This window comes from Eumetopias jubatus, unplaced genomic scaffold, assembly GCF_037043125.1.
Source record: "Eumetopias jubatus isolate StellerSeaLion01/CBP00866 unplaced genomic scaffold, mEumJub1_p1.0 scaffold_10, whole genome shotgun sequence".
NCBI classification, from domain to species: Eukaryota; Metazoa; Chordata; class Mammalia; order Carnivora; family Otariidae; genus Eumetopias; species Eumetopias jubatus.
Genome location: NW_028274816.1, coordinates 82871073 through 82889662, shown reverse-complemented (window position 1 = coordinate 82889662; position 18590 = coordinate 82871073). Strand labels below are relative to the sequence as shown.

Below are 18590 nucleotides of genomic sequence, written 5' to 3'. Positions count from 1 at the left end.
GGCATAACCACGCACTTTCCCGAGTGGGCGCCAAAGAGGTGGCGTGGGGGCTGGGGCTGCCGGCACCGGGGACACCCCTGGGCCTGACCACCGGGGCCACGAGTGATGTCTGCTGGTGGACGCCACCTGCCAGAGGCCACTCTGGAGGACACAGGCTCCTCCTGCCGGGGCAACAGGGAGAACCGCCTGCCTGCCTGTTGCCCTGCAGACGCCTAACCTCCTCCCTCTAAACCACCCCGGGCAACAGGTGGCTTGCTCACAGCCCAGCAAACCCCAGCTCCTGAGTCCCGGACAGAGAACGCCACTGCATGGACGGGAAGTCTGTGGGCAAGGCCGAGCGTAGAGGCCCATCTGCAGTCGGTGCGGTGCGTCCGTGCCAGCGAGCAGCCAGGGGGGCTCCGCCCTTCGGCGAAGCTGCCGGGTTGTGTGTGTGTGTGTTGGGGTGTGGGGAGACCCATCAGCCAGGTGGGCTACTTTGGTTCTTGACCACTTTGTCCCTTGGAGCAGCCCACAAGTTCTAGTTCCATCCAGAGTCTAGCTTGGCTCGCAAGGGGCAGGGAGGCTCTGGCCAGCGTTCAGGGTTCCTGCATCACCCCATTCCCCTGGTTATGTGGATCTGGGAATGCTCACACTTGAGTGCAGGGAAGGGGCCTGAGAACCCCAGAAGAGGGGCGGTAACCAGGCGTTGGCCACGATGCAGTCAGCGGTGATGTGGCAAAAAACAGAACAGGGTTGTTTGGGAAGAACAAGGCCAGGCGGCCTGGGGCACTGCCTGACTGTGCGGTAGGACAGTGCCTTCACCCAGGAGGGAGCGGGACTGCAGGGGAGGCGAGGAAGAGGGGGTGACTCTGCACCCCAAGCCCCGTGTGGCCTCACCCCACTGGGGCGTCCCTTTCCCTCTCTCTGCTTCCATGTCAGCTGCACCTGTGAACTGAGGAGCCCCCCCCAGTGTCCCAGTGTCAGCGAGGGGTTGTGGGACAGCTGAGGGCACAGTGCCACGCAGACACGAGGCTTACACGGCTCTGCAGGTGGGGGGTCCCTGGGCACCCCCCCGCCCCGAGGCAGGTCGGGGTGGCATTGGCAAGCTTGAGAAAAGAGACACTCCACTCAGACCACCGTCTTTCTTCACTCTTTACTGTGTAAAAATAAACTCAACAATTCATGTCGTTTCAGCAAGAAAATGAAAAAAAAAGCAATACCAGTAGAAATAGTGCATTTCCAGAATTGCTGATGGGAGGTGGCAGGTCCCATGGTTTTGACCCATTTGATACCCAAAAGGCTGCAGATCATATGAAAAATGTACAGCTTTGGTTAGCAAATAATGAAAAAGTAAGATACATCGATTCTCTTTCATATTATACAATATATACATTATAACAATATCAACCGGAGGGGGTTTGCTTTGTTGGATTTTTTTTTTTTTTTTGGCAAATAAGACAAAATTGGGACTCTAAGTATTGGGCTTTTTTTTTTTCTCCTCAATGACTTATTCCCCTTCAACAAATTGCACTTAAGTCCACTGTGCATGGAAGTGACACATTTCCCATCATTAGTTGGATAAATTTACACACTGTGTTTTAAGAGATGAAACCACGGCTGTGTCAAGCCACATTTTGGTTGTCGTGAGATTATAAAGGATATTATCCTCTTTGTGTTACCAACACATAACCCTAGTTCTTTCTACCAGGATTGGAACTGATCATCAAGTCCTTGACTTAAGTCAGCTCCGAGGCAAAGGGTCCACCATAAATGGCCAATTCACATCCTGGCCCCCAACACCTTTGAGTACAGGTGGCCCCTCTCTGGAGCTCATTGGAATGACTGAACCTCATGCCCACAAGACACCCCCTTGGTCTCAGGTCCCAGGGCTGGTGACAGAGTGATCTTTGCAGTCTTAGAAAATAAACTGGGAATCTACAAAAGGAAAAGAAAGCATACAAAATGTATCTCTTTCTTCCAAAATACACGCTTTCAGTCCTACGTTTTGGCGGAGCCTGAAAGTATTTTCCAGGGAGACAGAGGTTGATTTAATTTTATAGGTTTGTCCTTTTCTTTCATAAAAATACTCTTGTTTGGTAATAAACTTTTTCTTCTACAGTAAGAGAAATAATACTGTGTTATCAAAAGCAAGAAGGCTTACGATTCCAGTGGGATCTAAGCCCCGAGGGCCCGGAGAGCCTCCGTCAGCAGCTCCCCCACCTCGGACACCCAGGGAGCTGTGGGACACCAGCTCAGCAAGAGCTAACACTGCCTCGGCAGTGCTGTGTGTCTTCTTATTTTATAAAACGGCTTACCTGAGATAGGCATGTGTTATTCAGTGCAAGAGGGAGCGTCGATCAGATTAAGGAGGAGATGGGAGACTACGTGGATTAGATTTGTGGCTGTGTCATCAACCTTCCTTGGGGCCGGCAGAGTGCCAAGTGTTTACACAGTGAGGGAGTCAAGGGCTTGGCACAGGCTCCAGCTAGGGGCGGGAAGGGAGCCGAATATCAGCTTCTGTCCCTGGCACCGTGGGGGCATCAGGGGAGGGCCAGGAAGGTGAACAGGGCAGGAGGCCAAAGGGACAGAGGCATAAGCGTCTGGGGTATGCTCTGCCCGTCTCTAGCTAGGGCAGAGGATGGCTTGTGGTCCTGAACGGACAGCTCCCACCACGGCCGCCTGGGGGCGGGGGGTGGTCTGGGGTCCGCTAGATCGGCAGGGGCTGGTGTGGGGTGCTGGCAGGAGAGCACCCAGCCCCCTGTGGGCCTCGCCTAAGCAACAGCCACGAGGGGGCTGAAGTGAGGGGTGGGGCCGACCTGGTCTAGAGGGGTGATTCCAAGCTCTCGCTCTGTCCCAATCATGGGCTTTGTTTAGGCTCCTTGTCAACCTACATGTGAAAAATACTTCTTGGTGTGTTTGCGGAGTGGGGAGGAGGAAGGGGGAAGCTGATCCCTCCCTTGACCTCCCCGACACCCTTGGCTTGCTTCTCCAGCCATTTTTAGTAGCGACGCGGATGGTTACAGGACGATGGGTGGCACTGGGCACACAACACAGAACCAGAAGTTCATGCAGGCAGGGGGCACACATCAGACCGAGGGAGCAAGGGACGCGCCACCCCGAGGAACATGCAAACAGAGAAGATCCCTGCAGATCCAAAGATGCCACAACCCGACGGGCTCTGACGAAGCACAAGGGTCTCAGAAAAAGCCACTGTTGAACCACGACACACAGCGCGGCGCCCGAGCCGCACCCGCTGAGCAAGAGCGATGCGTCACAGGACGGTGACCGGGTACTGTGCACACACCCACGTGGACACTAACACGGAGACACCAACACAGACGCACACAGATGCACTAGGTTTCCGACGCAACAGGGACCTGTGTGTGAGGAGACAGGTGCCCCTGGAAGAACAGAAGACAGGGACACCTGCTCCTCCCAAAGAAATGTCTGCAGCTGTAGATGAGCCAGGCAGTGCGGTAGAATTTCTAGAAAGACTTGCCAGCCTTTTGCTAATTAGACTCCTGGTGACAGAGTCCAGGGTGCCCTCGAGACGTGTGACCCCCAGATGCTACGACAGAGAGCTGGGAGCCCACCTGGGGCATGGCCCGTCTTCGTCTCTCTCTCTTTCTCTCAACACACAGAAACACACAGAAACACACACGCACACGCGCGCGCGCACGCACGCACACACACGCATTTCCCCTTGCCTCGGAAGGACTAGAAGGAAACGTATGTGTGCTTTTCATGGGGGGAAAATAAAGTTCAAGGTTCTGGACACTGGTCGTGTCTCAGTGTCACCAGCTGGTGACAGGTTGGCGGCTGCTGCAGGACTGGAGCCCTGTAAAGAAGGGGGAGTGGGTTTCAGGCCCCAGCACTGGCCGGGGAGTTCGGCGTGGGAGGCCTTCTGAGGCCCTGCCCCCGTGGAGGACTCACCAGGGCCAGCCAACCTGGGCCTGGGAGCATGGGAGGAATATGGCTGTCAAAATTAGCTCAGACCTTCTCATCCACTGGTCCAGTTTCAGTGTCACTGGTCCTAACTGGCTGGGTCTCAATCAGAATGTGGGTAACCTTGTCTAAAAGGTCCGCTGTTGAGCTGACCCACGGATGCCCCTGGTCTCCACTGCAGAGTTCAAAGGGGAGGGGCCGGGAAAGCCTGGCTTCCTGGGCTGTGGGGGACACCCCCCCCCTCAGGGGCACCAGCGGGCAGCTGAAAGGGAGGGATGGAGCCCACCCTCGAAAGGGTGCAAGACTGTGGCCTGGAGACCTGGTCCTGGGCCAAAGCCAGAGAGCTGGGCATGCAAACCAGCCTCCCAGGCCCAGCACCGTCCTCAGACGCCACCCGCAGGGGTGCTGCCTGGGCACTGGGCGGAGACTGCCCTCTTCCTGAGGCCAGCCGCACCCCCCTGCCCCTCAGCAGCCTCTCCCTGTCTCACCACCGGAGAGCACAAGGTGCCACCCCAGGGCACAGTCAGAGAGAATCCGCTCCTACTACGAAAGAGAAATTCTCTGTGGAGAGGCCCCCTGGCCTCGAACCAACTGCTACAAGACATTTATTTTCCCGGTAGAGAGAGAGGTGGCTCTGGAAAAGGTTTGCAAAGACAGACGCGCGTGCGGAGGAAGCCGCGCAGCCCCGAGGCCTGCGGGCAGCTCACAGAGTTGGCAAGTACAGCTATTCGACCAGTCACAAGATTTCCCAACACCACGGAGGAAGAAGGAAAGGAGACAGCTCATTCTGAAAGAAAGCGCCTCCCTCCCAGAGACACACACTCGCCCCCCCACACACATCCTCACCTACGTCTGCCCGGCCCCATGTCGCAGCCGCAGCCGAGAGCGAGCATGAGCGGGGCAGGCCTGAGACCAGGCGTGGACTCCTCCAGGGAAGCGGGGCCTCCTCCTGGGCAGGAGGGTGGCCTGGGCTGTGTGCGTGTGCGTGCGCGTGCGCGGGTGAGGGCCTCGAGTCACTCCTGGGGGGAGGGAGAGAAGAAGACACCAGAGGGTCATCACCGCACAAGCAGGGGGGAGGTGGGCTGGCAGGCCCGAGGGGCGGGAGGCTCGGAGGCAGAAGCCTCAGTTGATCTGGCGACAGGCTTCGAATGTCCACTTGGTGGCTCCCCCGTAGATCTCGATGTGGGACTCGGCCCAGGCAATGACGTTGCCAGAAAGGGCCTTGGTGCTGCAGGTGGCCAGGCTGTACACCTCCCCGGGAGTCAGCTTGCGGTCCCAGATGTTGAAGTGGGCCAGCTCACCCACGAATGCTTGGGTGGCGTCGAACCCGCCACCCAGGGTGTCCTTCAGAGAAAAGCAGAGGGTGAGGGTGGAGGGGGCTGCAGGGGTGGGGGTCTCTCAGAGGGGGCACGTGTCCGTGTCTGCCCCATCAGGGGCTCTCACATCCACCTCGAAGTACCCTTTTGTGTCCTGTCTCTGGGTCTTCAGCTGTGCACTGGTCCCCCTCCCATGAGGAGCCCAGAGAGAGGACCACTACCGGCCACCTCTGTCCTGGATGCAGAGCATCTCCCGGGGACACCTGGACCCTGCCTGACGTGCGGCCTGTCCCTCGGCCAGTGAGGGGGTCAGCTGGGGTTATGCACCACCATAGGAGCCGGGCCTTGGGGGAGCCGCTGCTACTCTCCCTGCCGAGACGAGCTCAGATGTCACTCTTTGCCGAGCCCAACGGGAGCAGAAGGTCTGGGACCCTCCCACCTACGCTTCCCTCCGGGTGCCCAGTGGGAGCCAAACCACTTCCAGGAAATAAATTATGCATCGCTAAAGGCAGACTGGCCTTCCCGTGCCAAAGAAAGTGTCATCGCAGCCCCCGAACATTGGGACCAAAGCCCACTCCCACTTGTGCCGGGACCTAGCCCAAACCGCTGCAGAACCTGCTTCCCTTGGCTCCTTCTGGGAGTGGGGTGTCCACTCGCCCCTCCGACCCGCTCCCTCCTCGCTCCCCCTTGTCCCTGGTCACCCACCCTGGTTCTCCTTCCTCTGGTACTGGGGCTCCTCCCCCTGCAGCCAGCACCCCCGCCGGCCCCCGGGCCAGTACCTGCTCCTGGCCCAGCACCAGCACCCCCTGCGGCTTGATGGGGTGATAGGGCGCCAGGTTCTCGCCATTGCCACCCTGGGTGCCATCCTGGTAGGCTTCCCAGACCCCGTCCCGAGTAGTCCAGGTGATGCAGATATGGTGCCACTGGCCATCATTGATCACAAAGGGCAGCTTGGCCACCTGGGAAGGGGAGGACACACGGCGTGACGGGTCCAGGGGCACAACGCAGATCAGTGATCGTCACTCACCGCGTCAACCGTTACTCCTCTGATCACAACGTTTAAAATAAATACCGAGAGCCATCACTGAATTCTCTCGGCAACCGCCCCGTGACCTCCCTGTCCACCAGCCCTAGCCATCCATGGATCATGGAGTCACACAGGAAATGTGACGATTTGTCAAGGGGCCCCTAAGATCGAGCTGAATGTACCATGTCCTCACCCCTCCGCACCCGCCTCCCGCTCTGCTGGTCTACAGAACCAGCCCTGGGAGGGAGAGCCCCACCGCTGGGGTCTCAGCTCACTGCTGCAGTCTGGGCCTCTCTCCTCTCCTCCAGCACGAAATTGCCAGATCTGCGGGGTCTACACCCGCACGGCCTCTGCAGAGATGCGGACACCAGGCGCCACACACCGGGCCTTTTAAGGCTCAGGCCAGCCTCTGGCCTCGGACTCGCCTTCCTCTCTAGCATTCTGCGGGGGGCGGGGGGTGCATGGTGTGGCAGACAAAGGACCCGCACACCCTTTAACCTGGGGACATGGGGCCCAGAAAGGAACCACCCTTTCTGCTCCAGGCCTCAACAGCAGGGGCCTGGATTCCAATTCCCAGCCTGGGTTTGAGATATTCACTACCGACGCTGCCACAGACTGGGGAGTCGGAAGGCCAGCAGCTCCTTCCACAGCTTCGGAAAAGGCTCCTGGGAGGGAAGAGGCTGCACCCTCCAGGGGCTCATGTGCATCTGGCCTCCTCCCAGGGGTGAGGGGTTGAGCAGGATAGTTGTGGACTCTGGAAGAATCTCTGCGGGTACCCTCACCACCCCTAGAGCATCTGCGGTCCACCACATACAAGGAACAAAGCCAGTTTGGAGGCAAGCTGGGGGAGGAGGAGCCGGGCTTCGATTGGAGGGATGCAGCACCCTCTGGGTCATCCTGTGCCACCCCCCACCCCGGGAGGCCTCTGTCTGGGAAAGTTCCAGCTTCACACTGTTCAGGGAGTGTGGGCAAGGGTGCCGCTCCTCCCCGTCTTCCCCCCAGGCCTGCCTGACGGGGCCCTTCTGCTGGGGGGGCCTCACTATGCTGTCCTGTGAGTTCAGAGGGCTGGGGGCTCTACCTTGTCGTTGATGAGGATCTCCATGGGATTGTTGCCCCACTCGATGAGAACCAGCTCGTTCGCCTGGCCCGGCACGGCATAGGAGAAGGGCGTGCCCACCCCAGGGGCGGCGCTGGACTTGAGCCACATGCACACGGTGAAGGCGTACATCTCCGGCAGGCTCTTCTTCACCTTGGCGTACATGTAGTTGGTTCGCAGCGGGAATGTGAGCTGGAACTTGTCTCCGGGACGGTTGTCCTTCTGACCTGGAGAGGACAGGGCACAGTCCTCATCTGCACCTCAAAGCACTTGTCCCAGACAGAGACTGCTCCCCCCTCACCTGCCCTCTAGGTCTGGGAAGTCTAGGAGCAGACTCATCTCCATTCTATAGCTGCTGAGAGGGAGGCCCAGCAGGGTCAAGTGCTTTGCCCCGCCCAGGGCACAGGGCCAGACCAAAAGAGCTGATCCCCGTTCTCTGCCCTCACTGCTCAGGCTCCCACATCATGCCCCTGGGGAGGTGGGGATGCGGGTGGGGGGAAACGTGGTGGTCCTGGGCAGGGAATCGGTCAGTCCACACCAGATAAACCGGCCCTTGGTGGTGTGGCCACAGAGGGAGGAGGTCTCTCCAGCCCCAAAGAGGCTAGCTGCCCCCCAGAGCAGCCCCTTTAGCAGACCTGATTCCTGGATGCAGTTCACAAATACTCCTCCCGGATTCCCACCCAAGACAAGCAGGCTCCCGGTGCCCAGCTCACTCCCCTCGAGGACGGGACATGCTGCAGTCCCTGGTCGCTCTTCTGACCCAGTCAACGAGCCCTGAGGACTCTAGCTATTTCCAGAATCCTATCTACCCCACAGGCGGGAAAGACGTTCTTCTGAGGCTCTTCTAGCAACTCTGCTTGGAGCCCTGCTGAGAGGGCAGGACAGCAGGGAGTGGGGAGTCATCCCTGGAGCCAGCCCCCCCCCCCCAAGGTGACTGCTTTGAGGACTATGTCACTCATTCTCAGGGAGAGCTTCCTCTGTGTTTCCTGAAAAATCGGGCTCCTGGCCTGACAGCCTCCCTTTACACAACAGCCACCAGCTCCCTGCCTGCCAGAGATGTCTCGGCGAACGCTTGTCTGCCCCCTCTCAGCCCACACGCACTGCAGCTGTGGCCCCGGCTATGGTGTGACTGACTCCAGGCAAAACATTCCAACCCAGCAGTGGGCACAGGCACCAGGCCCAGAACCAGGAAGACACACACTTGCAAGCTCCTGGGTGTGCCTGGGGCTTGCCGGGGAGTCCGGGAGGAAACAGGCCCCCAGGCCAAGAATTATTTCTAGAAGGCATCCTGCTGGGCCAGCAACCCCCGATCCATTCAGGTATCAGGGAACAGCAGGCCTGGCCCCCTGAGTGCTCCCCCCAACCATCTTGGGCTTGTACTCTCGCCCCTGCCCCCATGCACGCCTTGGAGCAGATCCAGCCCCTGACCTCTCTAGGGGCTGTTTTTCATTCCCCCCCAATCTCCCCTCCTTTCCTCCCCCCTCCCTCCTCCGTCCCTTCCCCTGATCTGTTTTTCAGTTACATAACGCGCCTTAAGATGGCACTGTTTAAATCCATCCGGCACATTCTGTGGTCCAAGAAGGGTCACGTGGCCCTGCTCCAAGCCCAGGACCACCCCCCTTTTACAACCTTGTTTGATTTCTGTGACTTCAAGGCTGAGCCCAACTCATCTGTGAGCCCCAGGGTGCAGGTGGGGCTGGCCAGAGTTGGTGACCCAGGAACCACAGGATGTGCAAGATGCCAGGACTTGAGTCATTCAGAAAATAAAACCACAGGGAGGGGGCTCACCTGAAGGGGGTAACCCGGGGATCCCCAGAGGACAGCAGGGGTGCCGTGGAGGTGGGAGAAAATGGACCATCCCCAGCCTGCACCCCATTCCCTGCTGGGGATGGGGACCGGCTAGAGCCAGTCTTTCTTACCAGGGAGGGACTGGCAGCAGCGCAGCTACAGCGCAAACTTCCTGAAGCTTAAACATATCAGACTTGGAAAAATCCTTCCAGTGTGTGTGTGTGTGTGTGTGTGTGTTGGGGGGTGCAGCCGACACCAATCAATCCCTTCCTGGCTCTGCTTCCCCTCCCTCCATATGTTTCCAGCCCAGGGGGCCCCAGGCCTATCAGAAACACCGACTGGAAACCCCAAAACCCAGGGCAGGGATTCAGGCAGCGGGAAGGGGCTGGAGGGGTGGAGGAGCTTCAGGCTTTTACAGCCTGAAGCGGAGCTATTCAGGAAGCCTGGAGTGAGGCAGGGTCCCACTGGCCCAGGGAGCCTCGCAGGCAGAGACGCCCCCCCCCCCCCCCCCCCCCCCCCCCCCGCCCATTACCTTTCTCCAGCTCGCTGATCCGCTGGTGCAGGGAGGTCAGGGCGCTCTCGATCTTGACCCTCTCCTCCGAGTCGTTCTTGGGGCCACCCTTGCCCTCCTCCAGAGTGTTCACCCGGGACAGCACCTGCCTTCTCCAGGTCATCGATCTTGCTCTGCAGCAGATCCTTGAGGCTGTTGGTCTGGCTGGAGGAATTGAGCCGGCTGTACTGCTGCGGGGGTGCAAGGGCGGGGGAAAACCATACGGTTACGTGCGGAGCGGGGACCGTGCCGGGAGGCCCGCGGCGCGGTCCCCTCAGGGCGAATGCGGGGGCGGCCTGGCGGGGAGCTCGGACGAATGGCCGTCTGCGGGGCCCCGCAGGCTCCGGGCAGCCCCGGTGGGGCTTCAGCGCGCCCGGCCGAGGCGAGGGTGGGGGTGTGGGGCCGGGTCGGGAGTGGGGGTGGGGCAGGGCAGAGGGGCGCACGAGCCGGAGGGGGAACCGCGGTGCGCGCGCGGACCTCGAGGTTCTCCAGGCGGGTTTTGAGCGACTGCAAAGTTTGCCCGAGTTGGCTGAGCGTCTCGGCGGCCGGCGTCCGGGACAGGTCGCCCATGGTGTTCTTGCCCGAGCCGGGCTGCTTGCGGCCACCGCCGGCCCGGGCCTCGCCGGCGCCCGCGTCCAGCGTGCTCTGGCTCTCGCAGCGGCCCAGCTTGGTGGTCAGCTCGCGAATGGTCTCCTTCTGGCTCAGGATGGTCTCCTTCTGCTGCAGCACGGTCTCGCGGAGCTGCAGCACGTTGCTCCGGAGCTCCTCGGCGCCGCCGGCGGCCACGGACGCGGCGCACATGTCGGCGTCCACGGGCACCGAAGTGCAGATGAAGCGCGTCGGCCCGAAATCCTGGGCCGCGCTGCCCAGGAGGCAAAGGGCGAGCAGCGCACAGGTGCGCGCGGCGCGGCCGGCCGGCATGGCTGCGGGCGCTGGGACCGGCGCTCCGGTCCGGCTCTTGGGACTCGGCTTGGCGGGGCTCGGCGGGCGGCCCGCGCTCTGGGCGCCGCGCTGCTCGGCCGCGCAGTCCGCACCGCCGCGCTGCCTGGCCCTCACTGCCACCCGCGCTGCGGAGCCCGCGCCTTTTATGCCGCCGCGGGAGGGGCCTCGGCGCTGCCGACGTCAGCGGGGGAGGAATCCCGCTTTAATTGTCCGCGGCCCGGCCCGCTGCGCCGGGCGGGGGTCGTTCGGGCGCGCGTGGGGGCCGCCTCCTCCGGTCTCTCCCCCCCCGCCGCCCCCGCCGAGCCGGCCTCGCTTCCCCGAAGGCTCCGAGAGCCGCGGAGCGGGGGGGGGGGCGGGCTGGGACTATAGGATGGGCCACCTGCATGATGTCCCCAAATTCCCGACGGGGCTGCGGGCGGGTGGGAGGCCGCGGCCGGCTGGGGAGACAGAATTCAGTTCAGCCCGCTTGGCCTCACAGAACACCCTTGGGGCCCGGGCAGGGGGCGTTCAAGGCCGGACCGGGTCCCCAAGAACTCAAATCGTCTACACTCGTGTACCGGGTGAGGAGCGCTGGGGAGCGGAGCCTCGCATCGCCGCTGAGTCCAGAGAGGGGGTCGCGGGGCTGCCGCACGGTGCTTGGATGCCCGTGTGGGGCTGAAATGCCGGTCTACACCCTGGGTCTGAGGACTACTCCACGATCTCATTCCTGGCTCTCCTGCCTCCCTCCTACAGACCCGGGGCTTTGGGCACCCGGCTAGGTCCCGGGGGAATGGCAGCACCGCTCCCCGCCCTGAGCCGGCAGGGCGGGCGGGCACTTCTCGGATCGAGCCTTTCCTGCCAGCGGAGCCGGTCCGATTCCGGGCAGACGGCGCCGCCGGGGCTGGACGCTCCCTGCAGCCCCGGGGGAGGCGCTGAGCCGTCTGTGTCCGTGTGCGCGTTGGGCTTTCTGGACTCCATCAGCCCCAGCTCGGCACACTTCTCCGCCCATGGCAGGCAGGTGGGGAGGGGTCCGCGCCCTCGGCAGAGTCGTCGCCCGTGTGGAGCCCCCCACACGGTGGCACTTTACTCATAGTCACCCCCGCCCCCCCACCCCGCACCTGTTGTCTGAGTAGCAGCGCCGCGAGGCTTGGCTCCCAGATTCCCGTCTGGGTTGGGACGCCCGGTTCCGGGCTCTGGACAGGCCCCAGCCGCTGGCGCGCCCCAGGCGGTCAGAGTTCCGAGCTGCCGCCAGGATCCCGAGGTCGGGCTCCAGCTGACAGCACGAGCCCGGGCTAGAGCCGCGGTCGGGGCGGCCTAGCTGACGTCCCAGACCCTCCCCCCAAGTCGGGGCGCTGCGCTGGCGGATCCCCAGCCCGAGGGACCCACAGGCAGCTGCAGGGTGCGGGGGCTGGGCTGTCGCCCCGCGGGTGCGAGGCGCAGCCAGCTTTTTTTGAGAAACTCCGGTCTCCTCCGTCCCTCTCGGCGGTCGCGTCCCCCAGCCGTGCCCCCGGGAGCCCCACCGCCGGCGTTCTTTGGGCGCCTCAGCCCTGAACCTTCCTGGAGTGCGCGCGTCCTTCGGCCTCCGCTTCCCGGCGCCAGAGGGACCCCGCGGGCCGCACGCGGCAGTCCTGGGCTCCGAGCCTCGCGGCCCCCCGGGCTGTGCGCGCTATTCGCCTCGGCGCTCGGGGCTGCGGGAGGGGGCTGGCCCCCGGCGCCCCCGCAGGTTTGCGCCCCGGCTCTCCCCAGGCTAGAAGGCGACTCGAGAGGACCTCCCCGCGCGGGGGCCCGGGGCGCGAGGCTGTCCGGGGCCGACAGGGAGGGCGCGTGGGAGCGGGAGAAGAGCCCCGCGGGGCCCCGGGCAGGCTGCGCGCACGGAGCGGGATCCCTCGGCTCGGCCTTGCGTCCTGAGGCGCGCCCACGACGGGGACCCGGGCTTTCACCACCAGGAGAGGGGGCCCGGGCACGTGGCACTGAGGGGCGCTTCCCCCCTCCCGCCATCCCGCAGGGGATGAAGTAGCGGGCCTCAGGGGAGGAGGACGGGCCCTGGGGCAGTGTCTGGGGCAGCGGGAGGGAAGTGTGGCGCTCCGAGGGGAGGGGAGGAGACCGCGGTCAAGGGCCGGACCTTTCCCCCCCGGGCGACTTCAGGAGCGCTGCGTCCGCCAGAAGGCGCTATGCGGGACCCGGGCGCACCCGCGGGGCAGAGCTCGGACAGGTAGGTGGAGGGCCCTGCGGCCGCGTCGCTCTGCCTTCTTTCAATCCCCTTAACCGGGCCCAAGATCCTGGGCAGGGGCGGATTCAGACCTGGTCGTGTCTGCGTCTTCCTGCTCCTGCCCAGTGCTCAGAGGTAGCTAAGAGCTCTGCGGCTAGGTAAAACAAAAACCCTCAGAGAAGGAACCCGCAAGCTGCCCAGCTAGCTGGTGGGAAGGTCCGGGATGCAGGGGCTTCTTCCTGCCTGGCCTGGGTGTCAGAGCCCAGAGGCGCAGAGGGCGGGGAGGGCAGGGAGCCCGGAAGACAGACAGTCCCCCACAATTCCAGGCATTCCCACTGTAAGTGTGCAATAGGTGTAAGTAACCTCACGAGCATAGATAATAGTAACATGTAATAAAAATAATTAGAAATTGATGAGTTCTGAGTGTTACCTTTATTCTTAATATAGTTTATTTAATTTTAAGCTTGTGTAATTTAAATTTTAATGATGGCTGCGTTTCACAGTCCACTTGCAAACTCCTGAACACATAGCAATCAGCTGGTGCCAGCCGGCGGCCCCCACCCCCTGTGGAAGCAGGTGGACAGACCTCTGAGGTTATAGGGCAAAGAGGGCTGGTGGCAAGTGTGGCCGAGTCAGAGCCTGGTGCCGTGCCCAGGACACTGGCTCACCTGTCTGTCTGCTGCACTTGTCCTCTCCCCAGACCAAGGCCACGAACTGGTCTAGAACCTTCCCCTGAGTGTGAAAAGCTCCCCTAGGGGTAGGCAGGAGCGGGCCGCTGGGTGGGTGCTGATAGGGTCCTCAGAAGGTTCTGGGAAGAGTTAGGACAACACCAGACAGGAGCACATGACCCACCCATCCCTTGACTCTGAGCCTGGCCAGCAGTCCACCCTGCCTTTTAAATAGCTACCCCTGAAGTGGGCAGGTTGGGGAGCGGAGGGGCAGGGTGGGCCGAGCCGTGGGACCCCCGTCTGGGAAGAGAAGGCAGGAGTCCTCGTGAGCCAGCTCTGGAACACGGGTGGGCTCTGTGGGGTCTGCGTTGCTCCGAGGACATGCCGTGGGCCCCTGCTGGGTGAGCTGGCAACTTGGCTAGGATGGGAGGACGCTTTGCAGTAACAGGGCTGGCATCTCAGACATGTGGGGGACACTTCCTGCAGTGCCCCCAAGTTGTGTTTTGGTTTTGGTTCTGTGTTTTCAACAGCCCCTGCGATGCTGGCCATGTTCTGTTTCTTGATCTGGGTGCTGGGTCTTGGAGGAGCTTACTTTGTGACAATGCAGTGGGCTGTCCAGATGTGATCTGTGCACTTTTTTGTTTGTGGTTACATGCCTCGTGTGAGGTACAGGGATGCGTGGCACCCACAGGGTGTCCCCGGAGCAGAGGAGGTGGGCTTCTGCTGCCACCAGGTGAGGATCAACAGGACCTCTGGCAGCCGGACCCTCAGAACAGAGCCAGGCCATGTGATCCCCTCTTTGCCCCGTGAGATGATTCTGGGCTCGAGGGGTGGGCATGGGGCGGCTCTGACAGCAGCAAGCCCCGGGGGGCCTCTGTGGGGTGGCTTTGCTGACAGACCCCGCCTACCCACTCTGGTGTGACGGGGGACAGGTCCCTGCTGTCCGGCTCTGCTGGGGGAGGGGCCTTACCCAAGCGGTCCCTGCCGCCCTCTTCTTGGGCACCTGCACAATAATAACGCTGCCTTGTAAACAAGAAACTGTCCCTTTGCAAAGCCTTCTGTCCACATTCATTCATTTTCCTGTAAGGCATGGCCGGGTAACTGTCCTCACTCGACAGAGGAGGAAACCGAGGGAGGCCCAGAGAAGTCCAAGACCACACACACGTCCAGTGGAGGCAGAGCCGAGGGACAAGCCATGGCCTCCCTCCCAGCCCTGCTCTCTCGGCACTGAGCACGGGAGCCCCGGCCGGCAAGGGCAGGAGCTCTCTGAGAGAGGAGACTGGATGGCAGAGAAGCAGCAGGGGGAGGGATGGAGGCCCAGCCTGCCCACACCCAGTGGCAGAGGCACATTGGGCCAGGTCCACAGAACCCGGGCTGAGGGGAATCTCGCCTGCCGCCCTTGGAGGAGATGTGGCCCCCTGCTTCTCCGCAGGGTTCACAAATTCACGTCCATTGGGCAGACACTACTAAACTGGCAGCGACCACGGCAGGGCCTCCCCGGTCACGGTCGGCCATTGTTAGGCTGGGCCAGCGGCGCCCCCGCAGACCCCCAGACCCCCTGTTTCCAGCGGGGGTTTCCCTCCTCCGGGCTGGCGCAGGCTCGCAGGGACCCAGCTCTGGGTGCTCTCCCTGCCTGCCCTGCCCTGCCCTGGAGCCCGACACGGGGGCAGGGGTGGCCGACCCCGATAAACAGGAGTGTTATAGGCACGAATGTGAGCCCTTCTCGGGAAGACCTGTCTCACTTTTCTCTGAGCAGGAGTTTCTGGTGCCAGGCGGAATCGTGGGCATGTAGTACAGTGTAAATATTCATCAAGTTTGTGCTCAGTTCAGCAAATATTTCCAGAACATCGACGGAGGGGCAGGCTGGGGGCCGGGGCTAGAGAGGAATGAAGCAGCCTTCTCCGTCCCAGAGAGCACTCCGTCCGTCTCTCGGGCAACACGGCTGTAAATGCAGCTTCAGCGTGGCAGGCGAGGGCCATGGGGACAAGAGACACCCCAAGGCAAGGCATTTGGGTGGGTTGGGGTTCAGCAGTCAGGAGGGCCTCCTGAGGAGGTGACACCTGAGAGGGGTGAGGGCTAACATGGCCTGTGCTGGGGGCGATGGGGCACGCCCTGGAGGGAGGGGGCACCTTTCATCTTTGAAGAGTAAAGTGCAAAGCAGGGGGCAGGAGGAGGTGTGGGCGGCAAGGGAGGAAGGCTTGCAAGCCGGCTGGGGGCCAGGACCTCCTCTTGTGGGCGAGGAGGCCCAGCTGTGGCCCTAGGGGTACGAGGTCCTACCTGCGAACCCTTCCTTGGGGGGCAGACTCGAGGGGAGCAAGGCCTGCAGAGGAGGGCTGGCTGGGAGGCGCCTTCTGGCAGTGGTGAGGGACGGCACGGTGGTTACGGGAGCAGCGGGGAGAGAAAGGTGGATTTGAGAACAGGTTAGGGGATTAAATTGTCGGGACGTGGGGTTGACTTGGGTTGAGGAGCTACCGGAAGGAGGGAGCTCGCATGAGTCCTGGCTCTTCCCTGGTGGGGCGGGGGGTGGAGGGGTGCAGCGCTGCCCCTGGGGCCTCAGGATGGGAGGGAGGGGGACACCATCAATGCCCACAGGGACACATCTCTGCCGGCCAAGAGGAGATGGCAGCAACGGAGTCGGGGTGCTTGTCCCGAAGCCAGCACTTGGGGGGCTCTTCCGTGGTCTGCATGAGGGGTGTGGTCTCCAGCTCAGCTGAGGTCGTCAGCACCCTCAGGATGCTAGGGGGATCGCCCAGGGGGAGGACAGAGGAGAGCGCCCCGGCCCCAGTTTTCCAGCGGCCCTTCTGTCAGGATTTCTGAACAGTGCGTGTAAGGACACGGAGGGTGCTCTCAGCCATCGATGCGGCGGTCTGTGGCATCTCTGCCACGCTGTGGTCTCTGCCCTCCGAGGGCTAGTGGACGCAGAAGGCGGTTCTGGGACGGCCCCGAGCCCCCACCCCGCCGATGCCAGTGTGCATTAACGTGGTTCGCTCCTTCAAGCTGGCAGCATCTGGCTGGTGCGAGGGGGGCCGGGGCCGCCGGCCTGATGTGTCCTCGCACGTCAAGTTCACCATCTGCCACCCGTCAGGAGAGGGCATAGGAAACAGACAATGAGGGGAGGCATGAAGTGTTCCAGAATACAAATGGTGTGCACCCGCAGGGGATTACAGTTGTTGGAGGGCCTGTGCTCGGAAGCCATCACTCAGGCCAGCAGGGGAAGAGCGTGGGCTCCTTCCCGCAGAGCAGGAGCCCTCTGCCCCAGGGACCGGCTGCCACCCACGAGCTCGGGGGGCAGGCGCTGAGGGCTGCCAGGTGCCAGGGGCCCCTTGGGCACGTCCAGGGCATGGAGGACACTCCGCGAGTCAGAGCCTTCTAAGTCTGTGATAGACAAGACGCCTCCATTTGGTGGTGAAGGAGCCTTCCAGAGAGCAGTAGGTGGGATTCTTGTTTTTATTTTACCAGCTTTAATGCCTCGGCCTAAGTAGCACCATGAAACCCAGTAATGCAAGACCTGGCCTTCTGAGTTTCCATTCACTCACTCACATACTCAGTGGACATCCTTACAGAGTGCCTACTACGTGTCACAGGGAACTCTCCCAGAAAGCGGAGACCCAAGAGCTTTCCAGCTCTCGCAGTGGGAATTTTCTTGGTTTTAAGTTTCAATTTCATGCACTTTTCCTAAAACATTGGCATCTACAACAGGTGACTATATTAAGATCCCTCTAAGACGGTGTCTGGCTGGGCCTGAAGCGTGGACATGAAATGACCTATGGTTCAGCAGGGCAGGATTTTGGCTTTCTGGGTCAATCCCCCACCCTGCACAACAATGTCGATAAGCGTGCAGGATGAGCCACGTAGGGAGGGAAGGGGCTCAGCATGCAAACTTGCTCCCCCTACCCCCGCACCAGCCCCACGGTTTACCAGCTGTAGGACCTGGAGTGAGACATAAGGTTGTCATCAGATGGCACAGGAGGAGGGGGGGGGGATCCTTGCCGAGGCCTGGTGCACAGCCAGCACACATCAATGGTGGTGGATGTTATTATTATGGTGACGTTGCTGAGTTCCTGGCAGGACTGAGCCAGTCCAGGAAGGGTCTCCGAGCCTGGAGGGAAGCCCAAGTGACATGCAGGAAGCAGGGAGCTGTCTCTTGATTGGGGCTGCACATCCCACCTCTTTCTTGTGCGATGCTGAGTCAGTGTCTGAAGCTGTCAGATCCTGTGGGGCGTGTGGTCCCTCCTACCCTCCTGGGGATGTCGTGGGGACACAGGGGGGCTCCTGGGAGAGGAGCTTTCCTCAAACACTGTGTGTGTGTGTGTGTGTGTGTGTGTGTGAGCGCGCGCACGTGTGTGCGTGCGTGCCTGAGAAGAAAACAAAGGAATAAAGGAATAAAGTCCTCCTACAGGGATGTCTTGGGGTCAAAAAGCCCTCTTTCTGGGAAGATTTTCATTTCCTGTTCCATTTCCTGCTCAGCACAGGGACAGCCCGGTGTTCTCGGGGAGGCAGGGCTGCAGCAGGAGAACAGGAAGCTGGTCAGAGTCGGCCCTCCCCCTGTGATCCCACCCCAGCTCTGGACCAGCCCAATCAGCTGACGGGCACTCGGCCGGGGTCCCCCCATAGTCACAGCTCAGCCTTCGCTGTGATCCTCCCCATGGCTCTGCAAAGCCTGAGGAGCTGGCCACTCCGGCTGACTTCCCAGGAAGGACCCTGCAGGCTGTGTGAGGTGTGACTGATGTTCCCCGTCCCAACCTGGTCGCCCCTTGCTCCATCTCCATTTATTTGGTGCTACCCCCGGGCAGGGATGGTGGTGGGCACAGGGGGCGGCACCGGGAAGAGAACCTGCCCCATCTCGACCCTGCGGAATCGACAGAAGAGATCCTCACAGTTCTGGAAGCCGTGGCAAGGAGTGGGTCCGTGCCCCCTTACTGCAGTCACTGCTCAGCACTGGGTCTGGGCCAGGTCCCCACAGGTGCAGCAGGTGGCCTGTCTCTTCCTTTAAGCCCTGGGGTTTCTGTGACTACACCAGCAGCAATCTGCTCTGCACGCTCACCTGCACACCCCAGACATGGGGGGCTGTCGATGCTTGTGAGGCCACCC

General features: G+C 61.7%; 1 protein-coding gene across 1 annotated transcript; it reads right to left on the bottom strand.

The window, feature by feature from the left end:
- Positions 1-5046: 5046 nt before the first annotated feature.
- Positions 5047-10622, bottom strand: NPTX1 (neuronal pentraxin 1). The gene is given in 6 exon segments (XM_028112910.1): positions 5047-5268; positions 6020-6199; positions 7346-7590; positions 9684-9813; positions 9815-9892; positions 10179-10622. Coding segments are annotated over 6 exon segments (1299 nt in total).
- Positions 10623-18590: the final 7968 nt, after the last annotated feature.